This window comes from Notolabrus celidotus, chromosome 1, assembly GCF_009762535.1.
Source record: "Notolabrus celidotus isolate fNotCel1 chromosome 1, fNotCel1.pri, whole genome shotgun sequence".
In the NCBI taxonomy this organism is placed as follows: Eukaryota; Metazoa; Chordata; class Actinopteri; order Labriformes; family Labridae; genus Notolabrus; species Notolabrus celidotus.
In genome coordinates, this window is record NC_048272.1 from 20942032 (window position 1) to 20968139 (window position 26108).

The window sequence follows — 26108 nt, forward strand, 5'->3', positions numbered from 1 at the left end:
ATATTGCATTAATATATTGCAATAATTAAACAATGCTCAACAGTTATTGGGGGTTAGATTCAATTGTTTGTGTCTCATTAAAAGCACAAAATGTATCATACACCATCTCAAAATCTTGTAAACCGTGCCCTGAAACATGTACAGGAAAACAGCGGTGACACTGATCCCCATATTCGTTCTGCAGACACTCTCGCAGAGCTAATCTGACTCACTTCCTGCTTTGAGAAGAAATCATAATGTTTGATAAACGCAGGACTTGAGAGCAGCAGACATCCAGCAGCTGTGGTTCAAGAGGTGGATTCAGTGGCAGTTTCGGGTCAGGCGGCTTTTCTCAGCCGCTCCCTCTGATGATCAGAGCTGTGCTTCTCAGCTCCTCTCCGGCACGCTGACAGGTCTGAGACTGAGACTCTCCCTTCAACCCGCTGCTCAGCACTCACTTCTGAGCCGCAGCGGGGGCCCGTACAATTGTTATGACAGCTCTCTGCAGTGGTGTCACAAGAGGGAATTATGCTCAAAAAGTGGAGCTGCTCTGCATGTTGACGAAAGATGACAAATGCTGTGTAGTTTTGGACATGTGCACACGTTTACATGTTGTGTCCTTGTGCCTGAGAATGGCTGCATGCATGTAAGTGATTATTGTGCTTGAGTGTGTGTCTGCACGTCTTCTTGTGAGAAAGTATGCTGATGGTGGAGTCGACCCCTGAATACTATTTTTACAGCAGCCGGCGTTCTATTGTTGCAACCACAAGTCCGTGTGCATCAATCCCCAGCGGGCCTGCTGCAGGGCTGAACGCGGTTTCCTCTCCCAGTGACTGACCGTGATTATAATTGAAAGAGAATGAGCAGAAGTTCTGAGCGGCGTTTAGAAGCTCAGTCTTCATGCCTCCTAGGATGTGCTGTTATGCAAACGAGCGAGCGGAGATATTCATGAATTTAAATGCATGACCAAACCAAGGAGTCAGGTTTTACCATTAGTCTTTAATTTATTTAACTGCAGAGTGAAAGAGAGAGAGTGGAGGAAAGGGAACTTAAGGTGCATTTCGACCAAGAGTTACGGGGTATTTTAGCCCCCTGAACTACTTTACCCTGAACTAAAAGGTTCCTGTGCCCACATTGTTGTCTGCCTTTAGACCACGGGCTGAAGTCCTGGGTAGATTGGCAAGTGACGTATGGAGAAAAAAAAAGCAAATGCACTACACCATCAGACCAGTAGAGGGCAGTAAAAAAAAGATGAATGCCATTCATCACATATGACACCATAGAAGCAGACGGACAGGGAGGTATCATTATGAGCAACACAACAGTTAGCCTGTTAGCATGGAAGAGACTCAGCTCACGCTATTTTAGATGGTGCTATATTTCATCACAGATGGATTCACTGAATCAACACGTGAGAGGAGATAAGCGCGAGTAGCAAAGACATTTCAACACGGCTTTGAAATCCTTTTAAACTCAAAAAGCCATGGCAGAGATCGGCCGGTGTTTTGGTTTAAACAGCGACCCTGTTAACTGGAGACTTTCAGCCAGATGTATTCCTCATAAACGTCTTTAGCCGATCATTAAATATCTGATGAGGATATTTTGAAATCTTAATATAAAACGAAACTAGTTTGCATTCCCAGGAGCTCCCTCTGTGTTTCAACAGCTGTGTAAACTCCACAAACACTGACACGTTCAGCTGAAGGTCTCCAGTTTACAGGGTCACTTTTAAAACTGTAACAACGGGAGAGACGCATTCACGGTTGGCTGAGAGAAGACTACTGTTACAAGCTGCAAAATCTAGAGATTCACAGCTTCTTCTTTTGAAAAGTACACACATATACAAAAAAGATAGGACAAATAAAAACAAATGAAAGACAGAGAAATCAAGTGAATCACAGATGTGTGTGATGTTATTGTTGACGGCGGGCGGAATAAAAACACTGCAGTTCATCTAACAATCAGACACGTTCAGCATTGCAGGCCCTGCCCCCCAAAAGTCCTGGGACCTTTGAAGAGTACTACCCCTGAATTAAATTTAGACCCTGGGTCCACCGGTAGAAATGCACATAGTTCAGGTAAAGTTCCTCTGGTCAAATACGCCTTTATGTGATGTGTTGATACCTTCTCATAGTACTGCAGCTCATAGTCCAGGATGACTCCATTGGGCTGGTCGGGCTGGGACCAGGAGAGGGTGATGCTCTCCGGAGTACTGCTGACCTGGTGCATGATGGAAACAGTGGAGGGAGCTGTGGGGAGACAAAGACAGTGTGTTAAGGATGAGGCTGAAATCAATCACTCCCCACTTCATAGTCACGCACCGAGAGTTTTACAGCATCTTTAATCTCCTAGCCAAACAGCAGGTTCTGCAAAGGTGTTATGCTATAAAATCTATGTAATATACTGCAGACTCCATTTAGAGAGTCTCACAATGAGGCGTGTGTTGCAGCCTGACAAGTTACAACACCGGCAAAACCACAAGAGCGGGCTCACGGGACTTCCCAGTGTCAAGAAGGATGTTCTTGTGATTAAATGAACAGCTTAGAACAGACCACCTTCTCAGAACACATCACCTGAAATACTCAACCATGTATCACACGACGTAATCTGGTTTCAGCTTCATGAGCAAACAAAGAAAGGAAAGTAATCCAGATTGTGCTACAGAGAGTCCTTCCTGTGCAGCATTTGAGATCTCACAGTCGGGTTTATTTTACTTTGGTAACGCATTCAGTAAAGGAACTTTAAAGTATCATCTCAAAGGTTTGCACACTACAAACTGCGTTTGTAAACGTGTGTTTTCAAAGCTGGGGCCTGAAACCGCAAAAATATGCTGATATAGAAAATATACAGTAACATTTTTTTTATAGTTGGATCATGCCCATTAAACTGCCCTTCATATACAATTAAAATAAAAACGTATTTTCAGGTTCAACCCTAGACTTCCACCAGATATGTGTCTGGTCCGTCTCACTGAGCATGGCATAAATAGAAGTCTTGCGTATCTGATCTGGAGGGCTCCGGCCTGCCGGATCAGAGACGCAGCCGGAACACAACAGAGCGGATCCAGTGGAAGTTAACTCATCGACTAGAATAAAAACATATCAGGTTCGATGCTGTGACGGATTGGAGACGGACCGGACACGGATCTGGTGGAATTTGGCCGTGTCAGCAGGTCACGAGACTTTGTTGTTGTTACAGGAAATAAAAAGTGGTGCTTTCTTGCAGGACTCTCAGTACTTGAACTCTGAAGTGGTTCTCCTTTAAGATGAGGGTGCCAATGTCGGCCCTTAGCCAGTTTGAGTTTATGACCCCTGTTTTCTAAGCAGACATTAGAGTCTGGTTCTTTGAGATAAGCATAAACATCAACATCTGAGGATTTGGATTCCTGCAGGAGACAAAGACGACTTCATCAGTCTTATTTATGTTTGAATACGTTTTCATTCACATCTGAGAGCTTTGAAAAAAATGTTAACTTTGCTTTTCAGTCCAAAGATTTGAGAGGTGACTGGTCGGCGGTGTGAAGTACATCCAGATCCATCAATAAGACAGTCTGTGTGGTAGCTGAAAGTTAGCATCAGAAGGTTTTTATGCCCAGGGTCTCCATTCTTGGATGCTTAACGCCACTTGATGATGCAAATTGCAACATAAATAAAGAGGACTGTTGACTTGGACTGATCATAATTGAAAAAGTCTTTGCAGGCTGGGCATACGAACAGAAAACAAGCAGGCGGAGGCAGACGGAAACATTGATTTTCTGTGAAAGGGCATGCATTAGATCATTCCTGGCAATTTAAAAACTTTGTAATGGTCCTTTACTAGAACTTAGCAATGGGAAACAGATGGGTGGTTGGTGCACAGGTGGACTTACGGTATATTCAAGCTGCAGGACATTTTTTTGGGGTAAGTGCCCTTTAAATATAATACCTGTCATACAAGGCTTTGTTTTAAAACAAGTACAGGACAAAAATATGTTTTATTTTGTCACATATCTGTAGATTTTATTTCCTTTTCAGATCAAATTGTTCACCTTCCTGCTTTCTTTCATTCATATTCTCCAACAAACACAAAGTAAAGAGTCTGAGGTTGACTAAAGGACTTGTTGCATCATGGGTGGCCCGATGCAGTATGTGATCTAAAACGTCACCCATTCTTTTTAGCAAAACCATGAGGTCAGGGAGGCGTGATCACCCGAGTCTTCCAACAACCATTAAGATTAGTTCAGGGTGCCGCGGGTCGGTGTAAAGCTAAGAGAGCTGAAGATAAAAAGCTCTGTCTGGGGTGCCTGGCAGGGCCTGCAGGCCTCTCTGTCTGCCTGTGTTTGTGTGTCTCTCTGTGTGTGTCTCTCTGTGTGTGTCTCTCTGTGTGTGTGTGTGTGTGTGTGTGTGTGTGTGTGTGTGTGTGTGTGTGTGTGTGTGTGTGTGTGTGTGTGTTTGTGTGTGTGTGTGTGTGTGTGTGTTTGTGTGTGTGTGTGTCTGTGTCAGTGTCAGTGTCAGTGTCTGTGTGTGTGTTAAAGGGTTGGCTGGTTTGGGAGTAAGAGAGAAGGAGGGGTGCAGGACGAGATTTATGGAGACCGAGCCCCACGCTCATCCCCTGCAGGCCCGTGCGGCACACACACGCAGCGCTCAGCCAGCAGCAGCACAGTGGCTCCCCTGAGTCCCGGCTATAAAGAGGGAAGTCTCTGCAGTGGCACGCGTTCTCTGTGGAAAATCCACCGGCTGGGAAACTACAACTGACACGCCTCTATAATCTCAGAATAAAGGGCTGCGTGTGTGGTTCTTAAATTTGGTGTTTAAACTTTTAAACAACACAATAACATCCTGACACTTCTGTAACCATAGATACTTCACAGTTTCAAACATTCTGTGATTTGCTGAGTGTTTCTTCAATATGCATCAACAGTTTGCAGCTTTTTTAACCACTTATTACTTCCCAAGAAACACTTGTTTTTCTTTTGAGACAAAGTTTTCTGTCCAATTAAAGTTAGATATGACATCTCCATCTCTGCTTTTACCATCTGCAGTGTAACTGTCCTGCACCCATATTTATTGTCCTTAAATTGACTTCCTTTTTGTAGGTCCTTTTTATTGACTTATAAATCCTGCATGACCATCCCTAACCTGCTCCATCCCTACATCACCAGCAGATCCCTCAGGTCCTCTGATCCGGGTCTAACCTTGTTGTCCATTGAGTGACTTAAGCATAGGAGATGCTGCTTTTAAATTTGCACTCTCCTGTTGTTTTTAAATCCCTTTTATCGCAGAGCCTTTCCTGGTCTTATCTGGATTAAATTTGATTTCATTTGAGTAGAACCGTTTTAAGAAATATATTTTAAAATAATAAAAATAAATATTTTGGGGTAATTTTATGTCTTTTAAAATATGTTATACTTCTTTATCTTGCCTTGTGTGTTTCACAAACTGTTTGTTTTATTTACCAAGTTACAAAGTGCTCATTTAAAGCACTTTGTAACTTGCTTTTTGAAAAGAGCTCTATAAATACAATTATAAATATTGTTATTGTTTTAACTTATATATTATTGTTATTATTATTATTATTATTATTATTATTATTATTATCATCATTATTATCATCATTATTATCATCATCATCATCATTATTATTATTATCATCATTATTATCATCATTATTATTATTACTATTATTTATGGTTTTTATTTTTATTATTATACATTATTATCATTATTGTTGTTATTTTATTATTATTATTTTATTTGTTATTATAATACATTGACTATATGTATTTGTATATCATGGTAATTGGTATTTCATTGTATTTCGTACATATACATAGTGTACATGGTGTTTGTTAGAGTAAGAAATCGGCAAATCCCATAAACCCACAGCGTATCATCTAATTATCTTTGAATATAGAGGGTTTTTTTAATTGGCTTTTGACCATCAGATGTTATTTTCTGTTTTGCAGTTATTTCTTTTCATTCATTTTATCCTTATAATTCTTATTGTATATTTTTATTTTTGCAGAACTCTGTGAAATAAGCTATTCCTAATAAACTTTGCATGCACCAAATAAATATTCCACATACATCAGCCTTCTTTTCTTTGTTTATTCTGAGGTTTCTTTCCAGTGGACGTAGTTTTTGACTTTGTGTTTTTGCTGCAAAGACAAATTCCTTGTACGAGTAAATCTCCCTGGTAATAAATTCTGACTCTGATAATTAAAGTGATTGATTCCTGGTTTCCACGTTATAATAACGGCTTAAAATACCACTGTATTGATTTTCTTCCCCCTGCCCTGCATGGTGTGTTATAATGATACTGTTGTTGTTTGTCTCTCTGCAAAACGTCTCCTGACTCGGGGACTAAAATATAGTGTGTGAGTGACCACAGAGAGTCAGAGCCTCTGATAAAAAGTCCCTTTAATACCCTTACTCATTCTCATCAGCTAATCAGCACTGCCGCGCGTGCCCTCCGACCCAAACAGAAGCAGCCATCTGAGCCAACAAATTACGATGTCTCATATAATCTGTGATAGTCGAGGTGCTGAGTATGTCCTCATGTGCTGCTGCCAGGAGATAATAAATGTAGGCTCCGTATTTCATCTCGGTGAAGCACTTACACCGCCGTGGCCTCTGCCTCTCCGTGTACATACATCATGCCTCCTTCCTGCAGCCGGAGGTACAGTAATGTTCAGACAGCAGTCACAGGAATCTCCTCCATCTCGCTGTGGTCTCTAGTTTGTTTGCAGTCACAAGACGACAGCCTAATAAGGCAAACAGTTCCTCTAAAGGGAGCTCACGAGTATCCCATTACGGATGTACATATATTCAAGACTGCCACATGGCCTTCTCCTGCATAGCATTTCCATTAAACACACGGAGCAGCCATGCCTAGTAACCTGATCCAGGGCCGCGGAAACAAAGGCAGCTCATGTATTCATGTACAAAGGATGGACGCATGCCAACATGAAAAGCTGTTGGAGGAGAACACTGCGGTTTTCTTCTGCTAAAGGACAACTTCCAGACAGCGGGGTGGCCGTCACCATGTCTGAGAAACCGACGAGGGTTTGGTGTAACAGAAAACAAAACTGAGATTAAATTAGAGGAGGAAACGTAGAGCGAGGACATTAGGGTGCTAAAAACACAAAGTGTTGAAACATCAGGGTGGTGGATAAAGTAGCAATCCAGCTGTGTTTTGTATTCCAAGTCGATTTAGAACACGCATTTCAAGCTACGCTGACATTCCACCAATTGGCTGAGCAATGCAGCGGTATGCCAAGACCTACAGCAACGATTCACATATGAAAACCATTTTCCTACGTCTAAAGTACCTACAAGTCTTCTCCTCCGAATCTATAATTTAAATGGGTAGAGCCAATGCTTGGTTTTCATTGTGTCAACATCGCTCCCTAAGTTATGCTGCTAAATACATGTTGTAGTTGTTTCAAGCCAGCTCTTCTGTTGTTACAGTCATTATTTTTGAGCCGCCCAGATTGCAACCCATTAAAGGCGATTAAAATTAAAAACAAATACGGATGAAAGTTTCCCGCTCCTTTATGAACTGGAAGCCAAGCCTTCGTAAACTTTGTGGAGTCGGATCAGCGTCTTCAAAGAGATCCATTTTCACTGCAGCCTTTATTTTTAGCCTCCTCTCAGTGAGTTCTCTATTCATGCTCCCAAAACTTAATGAAGCGCTTATTATGACACAGACAGGGATTGTATGTTTATGTAATTAAATTAGATGGATGAATTGGAAAGATAAATAGCATTGATGAATATGTCTGGATACTGTGTTTCTCAAGCACCACAGAGAGACAGCAGGCGGGAGAAGTGTCGATCTGATGAGGTGTTGAAATTTCACTGTGGGTTAGAAACGCTGTTATCAGTCCTGTTCTTCTTGAGGTTTCTGCCTCTAGGGATAAAGTTTGTCTATGTCACTGCGGCCAAGTGAGTCCTCACTGTGGATTAATGTTGTGGTACTTAGATTATAAAACAAAGAGTTCAGTCGAAGCGTGCTTTTTTTGTATGGCAACATAGTATAAACTACACAAATTAAGTTGGATAAAATAACTTTTTAGTATCTGCAGAGAGCAGATGGAGCGGGACAGGAAGTCAGGCACCAAAACAAAATGAAAACATCCGGTTAATATTCAGAATAAAACACTCATTGATTGATAATCCAGTGCTGCATCTACCTTTCCTCTTCTACTATCTTTGCACCGGCACTGCTAGCCTGTTTAGGACGGGGCTCCATCAGTGGTATTGCCTACCAGTGTGTTCCATAGTAAACCAGTGCACTCAAGTGCCTCACGTAGCAGTTCAAGAATATCTAGCTGTGTTACTCCTCTCTGTGTTATGTATGGTGAAGATGCTCTGGATTCTATTCCCTCAAAATGTTGACCTTTTCCTTGCGAATCAGGAAGGTAGTATCTCCACTAAACTCTGCACAACTGTTCTATATCGCCGTGTCTCCTGATGACCCATCGCCGTGTCTCCTGATGACCCAGGAACAATTGAAACACTTTTTAACTGTATTTTAGATATTAAGTCATGGATGGCAGAGAACTTTTTACAGCTCAACCAGGACAAAACTCAGGTTTTAGTCATTGGTACTGGACCTCAGAGAGAGAAACTGAACACCAAACTCCAAGCACTGGCTCTAAAACCATGTGAGCAGGTAAAGAACCTGGGTGTGATCTTTGACTCACACCTCAGTTTTGAGCCACACATAAGAGAAATCACCTAAAAAACATTTCCAAAGTGCGTCAGTTTCTCTCTCAAGCCAATGCAGAGACACTAGTTCATGCTTTTATAACCTGTAGAATTGATTATTGTAATGCTCTTCTTTCTGGTCTCCCCAAAAAGAACATTTCTCAGCTTCAGCTGCTCCAGAACTCAGCAGCTAGAATGCTGACAAAGACCAGAAAGAGGGCCCACATCACACCAATTTTAAAGTCTTTGCATTGGCTTCCAGTATCTTTTAGAATAGATATTAAGATTATTTTATTGGTTTTTAAAGCTCTAAATGGTCTTGGTCTTTCTTATGTATCAGATTTGCTTTTATCATATGAGCCAGTGAGAGCCCTCAGGTCTTCAGGTAGCGGACTTTTAATTCTACCAAACGTAAAAACTAAGACCCACGGTGAGGCAGCCTTTTATTATCACGGCCCACGCCTGTGGAACACCCTGCCTGAGGATCTGAGGGCTGCCCACAGCATAAACATTTTCAAAGGCAAACTCAAGACCTACCTTTTTAGTCTTGCTTTTAACTAAGTTTTATTTTTATTCTTAACAGTTTTATCTATTTATTTATTTATTTATTTATTACCTATTTCAAATTTAGTCACTTTTATTCTACTTTATTTATTTATTAGTTATTTATTTATTTTAAGTCTCACATCTTATTTTCTTTTAATGGTTTAATATTTTAGTTTTTTATTATCTTAGAAATGTATTTTACTTTGGTGATTTTAAATTCCTGTTTTGAGTTTTAACATCTTATTTTACCTCCTCATTAAGATAACATGAGAGCGTTTCCTCAGTTCGTTCAGCGAATTATTCAGATTTTTTATTTATCTATTTTTTTTTTTTTATTGTTTTTATTACTATTGCTGCATATTGTGTTGTTAACCTAAGGATTGTGGGGTGGGTTTGGGGTCGGGCTGGGGCTGGGATCTTTTTCTTAATTTATTCTATTTTAAGTTGTTTTTCTTGTACAGCCCTTTGTGTTACAATGTCATTGTATGAAAAGCGCTTTATTAATAAAGTCTGATAAAGTCTAATTGAACTGCTCCTTTCTTTTTCTCTTCTTTCTCTTTCTTGAAACTGCTTATGTTCTTCATCCATCATCCCAAAAACAAAGTCTTGTGACCTGCTCTCTCAGCTAAATTCCACCAGATCCGTGTCCGGTCCGTCTCCAATCTGTCACAGCACCGGATCTGATAGGTTTCTATTCTAGTCAATGTATTAACTTCCACTGGATCCGCTCTGTCTCTGATCTGGCAAGTCGGAGCCCTCCAGATCAGATACACAAGACTTCTATTTTTGCGGGACGCCAGAGCATGACGCATCAATCTCAACAGAGCAGATGGAGCGGGACAGGAAGTCAGGCACCAAAACAAAATGAAAACATCCAGTTAATTTCAGAATAAAACACTCTGTGTTATCACCAGATCATATTTCACTTAACTACAACAACAAACCGTCATGATGAGCGGAGCCAGGCCTGGAGTCAACAGGTAAGAGGTTTTCAGAGGACCATAAAGACAACATGGATGAGAAGAGGGGGAGGAGAATCCTTGATTCAGTGATTACAGCGGGAAAACCTCGGTCACATGACTCCAGCTGCCCGGCAGTCCTGCTCCGTGCTGCGTTCTGAAAACGCAATCGGTGGATGTTGACGAACGAGAGAGCAGGGAGCGGGACCGTGGGCGGATCAGAGACAGACCTGAACCATCTCTGGTTGTAGCTCAGGGCACTCGCAGTTCAGGCTCAGGAAATGATTGTAAGTTGTAATGAGGGCAATCCAATAAATTGATTTGAGTTATATCATGCTTTCTGTAGAGGCTGTTTTGTCCATCAGCGGTGAGTAATCCCATTCACATGCATTCACCCTGAGCTGGCTATGCCACCAGGAACATTAGGGGACATTTGGAATTCAGTATCTGGAATCGAACCCTCTGATTGAGAAATGATCAACCATTCAACAACCATCCCTTAGAATCAATATCAAAGCAGTTCATGTTTGGATTGCTATGATTTCACCAAGCATGCTACGACCACTGAGGTTGTCTTCAGGTACCGAAGCACCTGAAGACCCCTCCCACCCAGCACACCACATGGTTACCCCTGACTGATCTCCCTCTCCGTGCTTTCCCCTCCCAGTGGTCTCACTTCACCAGCCCTGCTTAATGAAGATGCCCATCATGTTCAGCGTTTCGTAATGAGACTCAACAAAAGGAATCCAGCTTCTCCTCCTGAACGAGGAGAGGGCGCGGGGAAGCCCACCAGAAGAGTTTTGTATAATAAAAGATCACAGAGACATAAATTAATGGGGTGGATGAAAGCCTCTCTTCTGTGCTTGTTAGCAGAAGCATGCCCCATTAAATCGGATTTAAATGAGTGGAAATATCCCCGTAAACTGCATCTTTAATTGATTAGGGAAGTCACTAGGTGTTCAAACAGAACGGGAACACGTCTGCGAGATGTGGAGCCCTTTGTGTTCCATGTTTTTGGGCCAAGGCCAGAGCGTCATGCTACAAAAGACTCCAAAGCAGCGTCTTTCATATCAGATCCCATCCCTGAGTAATGATGTCTGCGCTGAAACCTAATTCTCTGACAGCAGCTGGGGCCTCTCATCCTTTCACAATTAAGCAACGTGATATGCAACCTTGAATGTTTCAAATGGACCCCCCCCCCCGTAAAAGCCCCAGCATTCACTCTTTATTGTCGCTCATTATCACTGAGGTATTTGCAGACACAGATCTATTAGGGATGAAAACGTTAAACACAGTCTGTTCATAATTAAACCAAAGAAGAGACTTTACTCTTCTTAAGTAGCGCTTTCAGGACTTCAACGTCGTCCATTTTGAAAACAGGCTCCATCCTTTTTGCTTCCATATTCCCATTTCATCAAGACCTCTCTCTAACTTAATAGACGGTACCATAAAACAAAAACAAAGATCATTTCTTGGCAGATGCAGTTGTGCAGATCAAGCGTTACCTGATGTCCAAAATGTTTGAGCAAAAACAGAGAAGAGAAGAAATCTGAAACACTACAGATCCAAAAAGTGAGTGCTTGTCCTTGACCGACTCTTGCAGCTACGTGGATACAACGAATCAGGAAACAAGACTGATGTTATCAGAGCAGATACAAGATGCATCCGATTGTATTGATTTGCACATTAAAGCATTAAAGACAGCATTTAGTGAAACGCAGAGATCACTGAGAGTAAACTTCTACTTTCTTACTGTATTTAAGAGACTGTACATGTTCAGTTTTACTTCAACAGATGAATTTATACCTCTATATTTGAAGGATCTGTACTTCTGCCAGACTGACCCCCGAAGTCCACAGGATGCGTGTGCGCCGCGTTACGGCTGCGACATGGCTTTGCTCCGTCCAAGGGCTTACGCCCTGCTACACAGGGTAATGGTACCATTGGAGCGTAGCGCAGCTCAGAGTAAGCAGGATCAGCTGGATCCAGCATAGAGAGAACCACATACAAATAACAGGTTACAGAGCCTTTCTGTAGTTGAATTTCTCAACCTGGATCACTGATATGTGGCTGTTTGTAGCTTACATCCATAATTGATGAGTATTTCTGATTTAAACAATCTTTTAAACGGTCGGGAGTCCGTGTATGGTGTTTTATTTTGAAATTGGCGGATGTTGCATGCGATCCTCCTGACTTCCTGTCCAGTTCATTCTTTTCTGTGCAGATTCACGGGTGCTGGGCGCGGGCTCCGTCGAAAATAGACTTGAAGCATATCTCTGGCGGAGCGGTGCGGGGGCACGCTCCCGATACAGAGCTGACACGCGCCGTGGCGCTCCCTGTGGACCCTAGAGCATTGACTAAAATGGGAATGTATCAGCTGCGCAGTGCGCGGGCAGCCGTAACGCAACGCGACACATCCTGTGGACCCTTGGGTTGAGGAACATTTCATATCTCTGAATTTCGGAATTATCAATGAAGCTGGGGGCAGCAGAGTGTGTACAGCACTGGAGTCAGAGACACGTGTCCGTACATCAACAACAAAGTGACTCAAATGTATCATCCAAACGTATTGTATCATATTGAAACAAATTGTATCTACAGTGTTATATTCTATCGTATCAAAGTGCATCAAATTATATTGTATTGCACGGTATTGAGAGGTTAGCACAGTCAATCAAAAGTACAACTCTGTTAACCGTTAATCCGTAAACCCGTCATATCCATAAAGATCCACTGATAACTTCAAATCTACAGAGGCTGGATGCTCTTGCTCAAGCTGTCTGCGATCCATCTTACCATGTAAGAGCAGAGGTTGGATCCTTTTTCGTTCTCATGTAAACATACCGACTGTCAGACATTTGTTTCTTTCATTTTTTTGTACAAACTGATTTCTGCTTCACAAAGGGTTAAATCACAGGCCTGCATCACTAACAGGGTCATATCTCTTCACACAGAGGGAGCGGTGTAGACTTAGACTGTCACACTGAAGTCAGATCACTTCTCTGCACGTTCAAGGAAAAGGAAGCAGAGAGTCTCTGGCTTTATTTTCTGCAGCTGACTGATTTCACTGACAGACGACGCCACCTCTCGGTTCGACAGTTTTCACTCTGGTTCAGTGCAACTTGAAAAAAAGCGACATCCTTCAATCTTTGTCCGCACATGAATCACATGCTTCTGAGAAAGTATATGTTAGAGGCCTTTTATCTGCAGCTTTCTAACATCCCTGTGTGTCTGCAGCCATGTGGCTCTGATATGATTAGACGTTCTGGAGCAGGGAGCAACGCTATGATTTGGAGAAGACGGGGGAGGCGGCGAGAACAGGTCAGGGCTCGTAAATCCCTTTTCCTTTTCATTGTAAAAATCAGTTTCCCCACAGCGCAGACTCTCCCAGGGAACCAGCTGGTCTTCAAGCAGCAGCCTCACAAACAGGCTGCCACTGCTCCACTCTCACCCATTGCTGTCCATTTATGAGCTTCTTGTCAGGGCCGTCTTAAAGGGAGAGGCCCACGTTTTTGCACGCTGGCAGACTGCCCTGTTTCCCCAGCTGCAAAGGATTGTGGGTTTCACTTCTATAAAGATTTTCCAGAGCAATAAAGCTACAAAAGTGAGATTTCAGTTCATCAAGCTTTAAACCATCTGCACTAGAGAAGATTGGGGGACCATAATACATTCGTATACACACCGTAAGCTAATTCAGAAATAGGCTCTTCATTGGCTTGAAGAGTTTTCAGATGCCGGAGGAGGTTAAGGTTTAAATTGAAGCAGAGCCCGGCTTTCTGCAGACACAGGAGATGAAACTCAGATAAGCTGCATGGAGGAGGAAGAGAGAGATTATCCCGTTTCAGGAATTCAGTTTAATGTCGTCAAATATGAAATACATACAGTTATTTACAGATTCTGGGTTGGTGGGCGCGTCTGAAATGGTCCTCAGTGTCTGAGCTTGAAACAACTTTAAGATTCTTGCAGTGCTGGAGTTTCTTGTAGCAGATTTTCAATACAAGACAATCCAATCCAACCTGCTGAAATTTAGACAGGCTTTAAACAGCTCACCACTAGGGATGTAAGCCGCCGCCGGACTGATTCTGAATCAGTTGTGCTCCCAGCTGACACCTTACTGCGTCTACATGCTTATTTTTCTCAATAAAACGAGAAAACTGGACACTTTGAGTCCAAAATATGATTCTGTTCTGTTGTCCTGTTGCAGTAAATCCACATGTTGTAGTCTGAGTCTTCTCTCTATGACCATGCACCCAGTGAGATTATTCATAAGCCTGCTCCTCACGTTGATATTCAGCGTGTAACATTTTGAACACCTCAATATGATCCGTAGCTGTTTAATACCGTCAGTAATATACATTGTGTCGTGAAGGAAAATTTTATTTAGGGCAAAATAACGCATTTGACATTATTTTTGACATGGAAAACGTTCACGTTTTTTTAATGTTTAATTGATAATTGATCAGTAACATTCCCAAAGATTGATCACGGAATTTTTTTTGAAATTGACATCCCTAATTTAAAGAGATTAACCTTATTTTTTTTAATATTTAATACTTTCATTTGGGAATTGTTCACTTTCGATTTCTCTATAATTGTTCTGAAATTCTCCAACAAGATATTTTTGTACGATGTTTTAAATTTTTTTTGCAAAGTGTCGAAAAAAAGTGTGTAGTGGTTTTATTTGAGTCACAACACACTTTAAAAATGAAAAAGGATTACTTTGTTTACAAAGAAATAAGACAAAAAATATAATGCAACTATATCTGAGAATTGAAATAAAATAATAGCTATTTAAATTTTAAGTTCTATCCAGTTTTCTTGAAAATCGTTAGAGAATCGTGGGTGAATTGTATATGAACCAAAAATCGGGATTCGAATTGAATCGGGGGTTGAGTGTATCCTTACATCCCTACTCACCACAGGTATGAAAAATAAACCAAAAAACATCAGGATTTGTGATTGTTCTGTCCACAGATGTCTGATGTTATTTATAAATTAAGTATGAATTATTTCTATGATGACATAAAGACTTTAGATTCATTGCACAAATTTAACTGAAGGAAGTTTAAGTTCTTCAAAGGCTCTCCGTCTCTCCGGGCTGATTCACCCTGAAACAAACACAGCGTTGGAGCTGTCTGCTGCAGGGATGTGGATGAAGCTTGTGACTCACACAGCTAAAATAGACTGGGCTTTAATCATCAAGCTGATTTTCTAAGTGACACAAATCCCAAACTGGCGTCTCCGGCGTGAGGAGAAAACTCCAAAACCACAGGATGTATGTTCAAAGATGTTGGAGAGGCGAGCCTGTTCCTGTCTTATCTCTGAGTCAGTCATTGACGCATGAAGAAGTTACGATGATTGAGGTAATAACTCAGAAAGTACAATGATTGAGTTGTTCAAAAAGCTGATGTTTAAAACAAAATGATGCAGTTCATGTAGATGTTATGGGGCTCACTCTGGGTTGTGCACACTTTTGAGAATCCAGATTTGTACTCACTCACTTTTAACTCCACAAAAAGCACAAATGGAAACTCAGACATTCAAGATTTCAAGAAAGAAGAGGTAAAATCAAGAGAAGGGCATTTAATCTTTCCCCTCGGGTAAGGTCACTGACCTCGAGTTTAAAACCGGATACTAGAGGTACTAAATACTTGCAAGTACACCTAAGTGCTGATTCAAAGAGGAGGTTTTTATTGATCAGGAGAAGTCACCTGTTGAATAAACAACTGTTAACGGAAGTTTGGGAGGCAGACACCCTCTCTACTTTTAAGAGTAGGCTTAAATCTTTCCTTTTTGATAAAGCTTATAGGACTGACTCAGGTTTGGACCAGCTCTTAGTTATGCTGCCATTAAAGTTGCTAACCATAGACCTTTCTTGAGTCCCTGAGCTCCCTTGTCTCTTAGGTTCCTCTGGATCTCTGCCGTAGACGCCCTGCTGCTGTGGAAGTGCCAGACTCCAGCTGCTGCTACTACTACTAATATCCGTCTCATCACTATCATCTCTCTCTTATTCTCCCCTATCCCTCTTTTGAACCCTAACTCAGTCCCAGCAGATGTGTGTCTAAAATGAGTATGGTCCTGCTGGAGGTTTCTGCCTGTTAAAGGAAGTTTGTCTGTGCCACTGTAACTTGCTAAATGCTGCAAAGTGCTCTGCTCATGGTGGATTAAGATGAGATCAGACTGAGTCATGTCTGTAAGATGCGACTGGATCTTATCCTGTCTTGATGAACGGTCTTTGTCGATAACAGAGTATGGTCTAGACCTGCTCTGTTTGGAAAGAGTCTTCAGATAACGTTTCTTGTGATTTGGCGCTATACAAATAAAGATTGATTGATTGATTGATCAGCAACATGCAGTTTAAGGACATGTTCCTGAGACATTTGCAGAAAAAAGTAACAATTTAAAAATGTAATATCGTAGAGCTCATTTTAAGAACAGACACTTCTGTAAAATACTGCAACATGAAAATAAAGCTTAGAGAGATAAAATAAAATGATTCAAAGTACTAAGACAGAAATCTATGAAAGCGTCTTGACAGGAACATTTGTTTGCTCCAACATGGAGGCCTGCATTGGAAACATGGAACCATGCACGTGTCCGTTACTTAGCTCTTATCGATTCCGTGATCTAGAGGAGCCAGTCGGACCCACCTTCTGCTGTTTTTCACTAAGCAGCTCCAAAGTGACATAAACAAGACCTGGAAATCACATACAGCACATCTGCTGTGGCTCTGTGTCAACGCACAGCAATGCTTAACATTTAAGTCATGCTTATCCACACAGGACGAGGATGCTGCAACGAGTGGCACACAATAGTAAGGATTATAAAAGATCATCTCCGCTTATAAAGTTCCTGACCCCAATTTACACGTAAAACCTTGGAGGGGATGATGGAAGCAGATCGCATGATCAGCGGGATCTCTGCAAGCAAATCGAGGCTACATTAAAAAATGAGAGGCATTAGTGACATCTGAGCGCGAGCAGGGGGAAGCTGCACGTCCTGCTTTGAGCAGATTCTCCCGAGTGTTGGCAAGAAAGTCGCTCAGACTTTGACAACTGTGTTTTGCATCCACCTTAAAAGGAATACTTAATCTAAATGTCAGAGCAGAAAGTTTAGAGTTGAGAGTGTTTTTGGCAGAGAAACGGAGAGAAAGAGGAAAGAGTGAGAGGCTAACAGAGACAGTGCCATTGTGTTTATCATGGATCCATTTTCTTAATTGCTTAAGTTAACTCCCTGAAGTTTAAATAAAGGTTAATAAATTAAAAAAAAACAACGTGCTGATTGTGTCACGGCCCCTTTTTGCTTCATCACCTTTATTTATGATCTTTTTTTAATGATCATTCTCTTGTGTATAAAGAGTAAATAAATGACTGCTTTAAAGCGTCCTCAGTTATTCAGCCACATTTTAACTATAAAGCTAATGCACTCAACAAGAATTAATTGTAGCCGCACATTATGCTCCCTTTTACAGCCCACTGGGCCAAAAGATCGTGGCCTTTTAACCTAGATTCGTACGCAGGCGATGTTGCTCGCTGTCTCCCTCTCCTCTCTGCACGGGTGTAAACCTGCAGACCTCGTCCAGAAGCAGATCTCACAGTAGAACCACTGTAACGAGCAAAAAGACACACGGCTGCTGAAAGATTCATGAACAAGATCAATTAGTTAACTAATTTTGACAATCCGTGAGTTAATTCTCTTCTGGGAGTCCTGATTAAATTCGTACTGCATGCATAGATTATTTAAAGTCATCTGATGGACCTCACTGCCAACCCTGCAGGCTGCTTCATCGCTAAGCAAACTGCACTCTCTCTTAAAGTTATTAAATCTGCTTTAGCAAACAGGTTGCTCTGTATCAATAAGGGGTGTCTGTGTGTGTGTGTGTGTGTGTGTGTGTGTGTGTGTGTGTGTGTGTGTGTGTGTGTGTGTGTGTGTGTGTGTGTGTGTGTGTCTGTGTGTGTGTGTGTGTGTGTGTGCAGCTTTCTCTGGTGCAACTCCAGGTGCACACTGAGGCCTCCTGTCTGTCTGCCTGGCTGACCTACACAGGCTCTCACCATATGTGTCCTTCTTATCACCTTCTGTCATTGTCACACTGCACGCCATGTTTACTGGTGGTCCCTGTCTGACTCTCTGACTCCAAAGCTCTTTGTCTTCCAGTCTGCATCCATCGCTATCCATCCATTTATAGTATCTAAAGCTGAAGTGTTGCTGATGATAGTGCAGCCTCAAACTGTTTCTATTGTTGCTACATTAATAAGATGGTTTCTTTATACTTTAACTTTTCAATTTCACATTTTATCCACTTTGAAAAATATTAAAAGTCAGAGTACTGATTTTAGACCCTGTGTCGGTATCACAGGTAGTGTTCACGTCTTACTTGGCGACTTTACATCCTCCTCGGCCCCTCTCTCATGCTCCCACGTGGAGTTCCTCAAGGCTCCATACTAGGTCCTATTTCGTTCTTTCTGTATATCTCTGTTTCCCCTGGGCTTCATTCTTAGAAAGTGCGGAATATCTTTGAACTTGAATGGTCTTTATTCTTTTAGACAGTATAAGCGGCAGGATTTTATCATTTTATTTTATGTTTTTATATTTGTTATATTTTTACATTTAAGTTTTTTTCTAGATTTTTATATCAAATACATTTTTGAATTTTTATACTTCACATATTTTCATATATTTTATTATATATTTTAATTTTCAGATTTTGTATTGCTTTTATCTTTTACCTTTTGTTGTTTTTATTCTTCCAACATTTTTTTATTTCCCTATTGTTTTTATTATTTTTTAGGCAGTATAGCTGGCAAGATTTTATAATTGTATATATATATTGTATTTTGATATTTTTGTATTTTCATATTTTATATATTTTATGTTTCATATATATTTAAACTTTCTTTATATATCTTTTTTATATTTCATAAACATCATTTTATTTCCTTTATTTGTCCTTCCCACATTTATTTTTTATAGTCTTTTAGTTTCTTTCTTAATTATAAAGCACTCCGGAAGCCTGATTTGAAAAGTGCTATATAAATAAAGATTATTAAATATTATTATGTTATGCTGATGATAAACAACCGTACTATCCCTTGAAAAGGAAAGACAGTAGCTCTTTGGGCCCACTGTTGGATTGGCTTTATGTTTCTTCAAGCTAAACAAGGGCAGACAGAAGTTGTATCAACCCAATAGAGGCTGTGATGACCCCAACATGGACCAGTCCATCCTGGAACCACTTTTCAACCCCCTGTGATAAATCAAGGTGTTTCAGTGCATGAGGATTGTCAAATGGACAAAGCACAGAGTAGTGAAATCAAACTTTTCAAACTTTTATCCAGGGTCAAGTCCTCTGATCAGACTGCAGTTTGCACTTCTATGAATGCCTCGCTTTTCACTTCAGTGCGTCATTAACTCAAGCACTAATCCAGCATGCCGAGGCACTGTTGGCTGCACAAGGTCTTCTTTTCTGACACTGTTCTGCTAACAGTTATGCTGCCTGAACTGGACAACAAAAATTATAATCTTTACTGCCAATTGAAAACTTAATTTGTGGGAAAATATCCAGCCAGAGCTAGAGGAAGTTGGAAAAATCATGACCAACACGGTCTCAGCAGATGTGTGCCTAACATGAGTCTGGTCCTGCTGGAGGTTTCTGCCTGTTAAAGGAAGTTTGTCCTTGCCACTGTAACTTGCTAAATGCTGCAAAGTGCTCTGCTCATGGTGGATTAAGATGAGATCAGACTGAGTCCTGTCTGTAAGGTGGGGCTGGATCTTATCCTGTCTTGATGTTGGGTCTTTGGTAATAATAGAACATAAAGTACGGTCTATTTCAGAACTACACTTCCTGATCCATTGAAAGAAATCTGTGTCAGTGAAACATAAGAGTGCATTGACTTCTTTTGTGCATGAACTAGCTTCTCTTGTAGTTCTGTAACAAAGACTGTCACACAAATTAAATTGACCCTGACTAAGATAAAGCCAGGTAATCGAGCAGAGAGACTTGACTCTGCTGTGAATACACAATCTTTACTTTTTTTTCAAACCGTCTTAAAGTCAACAGAGTAGTAGCCACACTTGGCCGCCTGCTGCATCGACACATTCTGGCAGCCCTGCCTGGCTCTGCACCAGTGCCTTTCACACCACGGCCCAGTGGAGCAGCAAAGACCCTGGTAGCCTGGTTACACTGGACTGGGGCAATTTGGACAATAATTAAGCCATAAATCTTCCCAAGACCATATGAAAAGACTGCACCCGATTACACCACCTTTCCACCCGTCCTGAGTAATGTAGTGCACTTCGACAATCAGCCAGTTCACCTGATAAGAAACCAATTCAGTGTCTCTGCCTCTCAATAGCATTAGCAGCAGATGCTTCGACTCACCTTGAGTTAATGAAACCCAAACAAATATGTCCACTGCAATCTAATACTCCCGAACACTACAGAAGGCAATATGCACGAGGCGTATGGAGATTTTATTTATCTGTTTTGAAATGGGCAATAAAGAAATCTCTCACAGAATGATGATCGTTTGCATTCAGGTACAAGATAATCTCTGAAACTGATGATACAGCTTCTGCTTTATGAGCTGGCAAATAACGGGCAGGTAGATTTAGTTATTTGTTAATTTCAAGCAACAGCACCGCCTGTGTGCATCAAGAGTAAATTACTCATTGTATCCTCAATAAAAAAGACTCTGCTACTTTAATCACACACTAATATGTTCCTTTAAATATCGCTGAAAGTTTAAACAAGCGACTTGCGACAGCTGTACATACATTTAGAGCTACGTACATGTTTACTGGTTTAATGATAATAATAATAATAATAATAATAATAATAATAATAATAATAATAATAATAATACTTTATTAATATAGCACTTTTCAATACAAGTAAAAAAAAATTGAAGCAATAAAAATAAAATGAAATAAAACCTTAAAAACATACAAACTTATAAAACAGACCCTTACAATCAGAGCTAAAATTCAATAAAATCACACAATAAAAGCTAGCATAGATTTCAGTTGGGTCATTGGAAAAGCTAGCAGGGTACTGCCAAAGGATCACAGACTGCAACCAGGTTTGTAGGGGGATGCAAGCTCAGAGATATAGAGAGGGGCAAGTCCATGTTGTGCTTTAAAAGGCAATAAAATAATCTTAAAATGAGACAACTAAGTTTTCATTTTTGTCCCTATTTTGAGGTCTTAAGTCTCCTTCATTAAAGCGTGATGTTAATTTTGTATATAACGGTCCACTTTACAGTGAAAGAGACTATGAAAGAGAGTATAATTAAGGGCGTGGCTTCCTGTGCATGAAAAGTCGGTACCACAGCAATAAGATAAGACGCAAAATTTGGTCACCTTTTGATAATTGTTTTTATAATATTTCTAAAATGGTAACATTTAAGCTTCAAAAGGTTTAATAAAGAAGATTGCAATTGTGTTGGTGTTCCAATTAAAAGGATAGTACCAAATACACGTACGTACACTACCAGTCAAAAGTTTGGACACACCTTCTCATTCAATGGTTTTTATTCATTTTAATTATTTGAAACACTGTAGATTAATACCAAAGACATCAAAACTATGAAATAATCTGGTTTTGCCATAATCTGGATTACAACAGTAGTCAAATAGGGCTATCCATTGTGTACTAACCCTACCTCTGAACAATACAACTGATGGTCTCAAACACATTAAGAAGGCAAGTAGTGGTAGTGTATATTATGTTTATAACAAAGAAAAGTCCCTCAACATGCATACATTTTACCTTTACCTTTACCATTTTACATTACTTTGATGCATGCAGATGAGGCTAAAGCTAACGATTAAGCTAAGTGACAAATTGATTTAGGAGTTTAGACTTCATAAAGCTAATGCACTTTATATTTTTTGTCACACTATTAATTGTTATTGCAGTTATCACACATTGCATGGTTTCTCATATCTTGCAGGTCCAGTTCAAAGCCTGATTGGATTTTACGCCTCACCGAATTCAAACACGATGAATCACACGTTAGCAGCTAGCACATATTTACACATCACAACTGTTATATGTTACTGATTCCAAGCTAACTGAAGCAACTGACATTAGCTTGATGATATATGACGCGTTCAGAGTGGTTGGCAAATCAAAGCTGTTTTTACTGAAAGTTGTGCAGGTATAATCAGATTATCTCCTTTCCATCAACAGTATGAAATGACTGTAGTTACATTTACTAAGCCTCTCAAGTCTGGCTCTTGATTGGACCGCACTGCAGACACTCCCTAAGCAGCTAATGCACATATTACTTAGGTCTCTACTAGCTAAGATATTTATTTCTTTAAACAGTGACATCAGATTTAAGAAATTAACTTGTCTATCCAACATGTGGCCGAATTTATGAGAAGGAACAGTGAGTCAGCTTGAAGTCATTTCTGGGCTGCAGAGATTTAATGTGATGAATAGAAAAGACGGCAGATGTTTCATACTGCAGAGTTTTAAAGATTGACATAGGGGTCATCAAAAGAGAGGTTATCAAAAAGAGGCTAATAATAAATAACAGTAAGGGATAAAAAATACTAAATAAATTCAACAGTGAAAACCTAAAAGCTTCACAACAAGCTGACATCCAACTCAGACTGAACCATCCCATCTGCTCGGGTCAGCACGGGGCGAGTCGGGCTGAACTTCTAATGAATACACGATAACAAACACACATAATTTAGGTAAAAGAATTTAACATCATCATTCCTGCTGACGGTAACACAAACCATACCAGTGTACTCACTCTCTGTCTCGAGGACCAAACAACCTACACCTGTTTTCACTCTCCCTGATTCTGCGGGTGAGATCAGCATCACAAACTCACAGACAAAACGTAATACGCTACACGTCATGGAGGATAACCTCACTGTTTCAACAAGCTTGAAGAGTCCTCTTTACTCAAGTCTCAGACTCTTTCACTCTGAGATTTCCAAACGCCTCAGGCTGAGGTGAAAGAAAACGTTCAGACGAGAGGAAGAGGACCAAGACGATTTGGCTTTTGGGGATATATTTCAGAGTGTCATCAGCGTAACATATAAACGCAAAGTTCCCTCACTCTCACCGGGTTAAGCCGAGGAGTCTGGGTTAAATAAAGGGGGAGTTGATTATATCAAGGTGCATTTCAACCAAGAGTTCTGGGGTCTTTTAGTCTTTTACCCAAGAACTACTTTACCCTGAACTAAAAGGTCCCTGTGCCCCCATTGTTGTCTGCGTTTCGACCGCTGGCTGAAGTCCCGGGTAGTTTGTGCAAATCAGGCAAGTGACGTATGGAGAAAAAAAAAGTAAATGCACTACACCACCAGACCAGTAGAGGGCAGTGAAACAAAGACAAATGCCATTCATCACTGATGACACCACAGAAGAAGAAGGACCGGCAGGTATCACAACAGTTAGCCTGTTAGCATGAAGAGACTCAGCTGGCGCTATTTTAGATGGTGCTATATTTCATCATAGATGGATTCACTGAATCAACACGTGAGAGGAGATAAGCACGAGTAGCAAAGACATTTCAACACGGCTTTAAAATCCTTTTTAACTCAAAAAGCCGTGGCAGAGATCGGCCGGTGTTTTGGTTTAAACAGCAACCCTGTTAACTGGAGACTTTCAGCCGGATGCATCCCTCATAAACATCTTTAGGCGATCATTAAATATCTGATGAGGATATTTTGAAATCTTAATAAAAACTAAACTAGTTTGCATTCCCAGGAACTCCCTCTGTGTTTCAACAGCTGTGTAAGCTCCACAAACACTGACACGTTTAGCTGAAGGTCTCCAGTTTACAGGGTCACTTTTAAAACTGTAACACTGGGAGAAACGCATTCACGGTGGGCTGAGAGAAGACTACTGTTACAAGCTGCTAAATCAAGTGAATCACAGCTTCTTCTTTTGAAAAGTACACACACATACAAAAAAGATAGAACAAATAAAAACTAATGCAAGAAAGAGAAATCAAGTGAATCACAGATGTGTGTGCTGTCATTGGGAATGGCGGGCGGAATAAAAACACTGCAGTTAATCTAATTAGACACGTTCAGCATTCCAGGCCCTGCCCCCCAGAAAGTCCCGGGACCTTTGAAAAGTACTACCCCCCTAGCAGGGGCTATTCAAGGGGGGAGATTAACTACAGCTGAACTAAATATAGACCCTGGTTCCTTCTGGTCAAAACGCACATAGTTCCGAGGTAAAGTCCCTTTGGCCGAAAAACGCCTTTAGGAAGATATTGGTGTTAAAAGTCCTGGTTATTGTTCTTCAAACATGAAACAGAAGTTTGGGAAAACAAACACCCAGAAACTTCACAAATATCTGCGAGTATAATCTGCAAATGTCTTCCTGCTGCATCACTTGATTAAATGTTAATTTTGTCTCAAACTACATGGCTTGTCATAAATTAAAGTTAGAGTATTCTGTGGTGAATTCTGACATGTATTTGTATTCTTATTTTGCACACAGACGTTTCAGAGAATGTAGGGTGGCGCAATTTTGCCTCAAAGGAAAGGAAAAGCCATGAAAATGTGTGAATGAACGCCGTGGCACTGCTGTAGCTTTTTATGTCGTTGACACGTGCTTAACATTCACAGAAACTACATGATATCACCTTCCACTGAAGCCAAATGCGCGTAATTTTAATCTGAAGTACTTTAGTTATAAGCTTTTCCATTCGCGTGTGTCTAAAAAGGTGAAAATTACTTACGGCAACCTGTGGATTTTCAAATGTCAACATATTAACTGAAACACTGGACTGAAATAATAACTGCAAACATAATACCTCCCACTGTCGGGTAACGGGGTCTGTGGAAAGATTTAAAGCAGGCGTTTTACAATTACAAAGTAAATACATTAAAATCCGGCGGTTTTGTCTGTTAATGTCGAAAAATGTGATCTTAAAAATGTTGAGCTGCAGGGCGAGATCTGCTGGATGAACTCAAAGGAAAGATTAATGTATTTAACTGCTGTTGTTATGTTGTTCAACGCTTTAAAAATAATCACTTCAAACTTATTCAAACTCCAAAAGTCACTGGTCACCTTAAGTTTGTCAGATTTTTACTGTGTCACCACTCTCTCACCTGTCAGATGGAGTTAAATCTACATCACACCTTACCACGATACAGTTTCCCCCCTCAGCCCTGACAGAAGGCATCAGATCTGCCTCCCTGCCTTTGTATAAAGTTGTGCTAAGAAGCATTTCATTGACGGAGTGACGCCTAAATAGTTGTCTAACTTGTTACTCATTATTATAAAACGGCTTGGAGGCTCTTCCAACACAATACAAGTTAGGGGGAATTAGTCATGTGCTTATAAAACAGGCGTTTGGCACGACATCCCCGCTTTGTGTGGCATTACAGAGTGCAATCAACACCGCTCTCTCAGAGGCAATCACATCCTTTATCGCAGTGGAAACTGTCGCCAACCACCTACAGAGTGGGAGGATAAGCCCTGTGGGTAACAGAGTGCAGTGATCGGGTATGGTGAGTGAGAAGTTTGTGCTCACGTCTCACGACACCGCCTCCTCTCACACCGAGGAGTCAAAGCTGAGGACGGCTGCCATCCAACACCACAAATGAGACACTTTCACGCCACTCGCTTTCAGTTCACTCGCTTGTTTGTCCCTTTTTGGAAACCTCCAGCCTCTGGCCTAATGAGAGCGTACTGATGTACGATTCACACACTTACATGAGCGCAGCATTTCAAACTCTCTCTCTCTCTCTGGGCTGTTTCTCTTCATCTAACGCTTTAATTCTCTGTGTAAGAGGGAGGCAGAGAACGGCCTGTGGTAATTAGGGCTGACACCATGTTTATGTAACCTCCAAGCCTCACAAACCAGATGCAATTATGGGCTCCTGGTGCCTGTGACCCCAGCCCTCTAGCCCAGCGCCACAAAAAACTGCACTCCCGCGTCCCAGGGGTGAGCCT

The 26108-nt window shown here is 40.9% G+C and overlaps 1 protein-coding gene across 3 annotated transcripts in view; it reads right to left on the minus strand.

Annotated features, from left to right (window-relative positions):
- Positions 1 to 26108, minus strand: part of ephb2b (eph receptor B2b) — a 229763-nt gene that overhangs the window by 32920 nt on the left and 170735 nt on the right. For all 3 annotated transcript variants that reach the window (XM_034693093.1, XM_034693099.1, XM_034693085.1), the window contains exon 6: positions 2104 to 2228. In XM_034693093.1, the coding sequence (XP_034548984.1) occupies positions 2104 to 2228 (125 nt within the window). The remainder of the gene's footprint in view (positions 1 to 2103; positions 2229 to 26108) is intronic.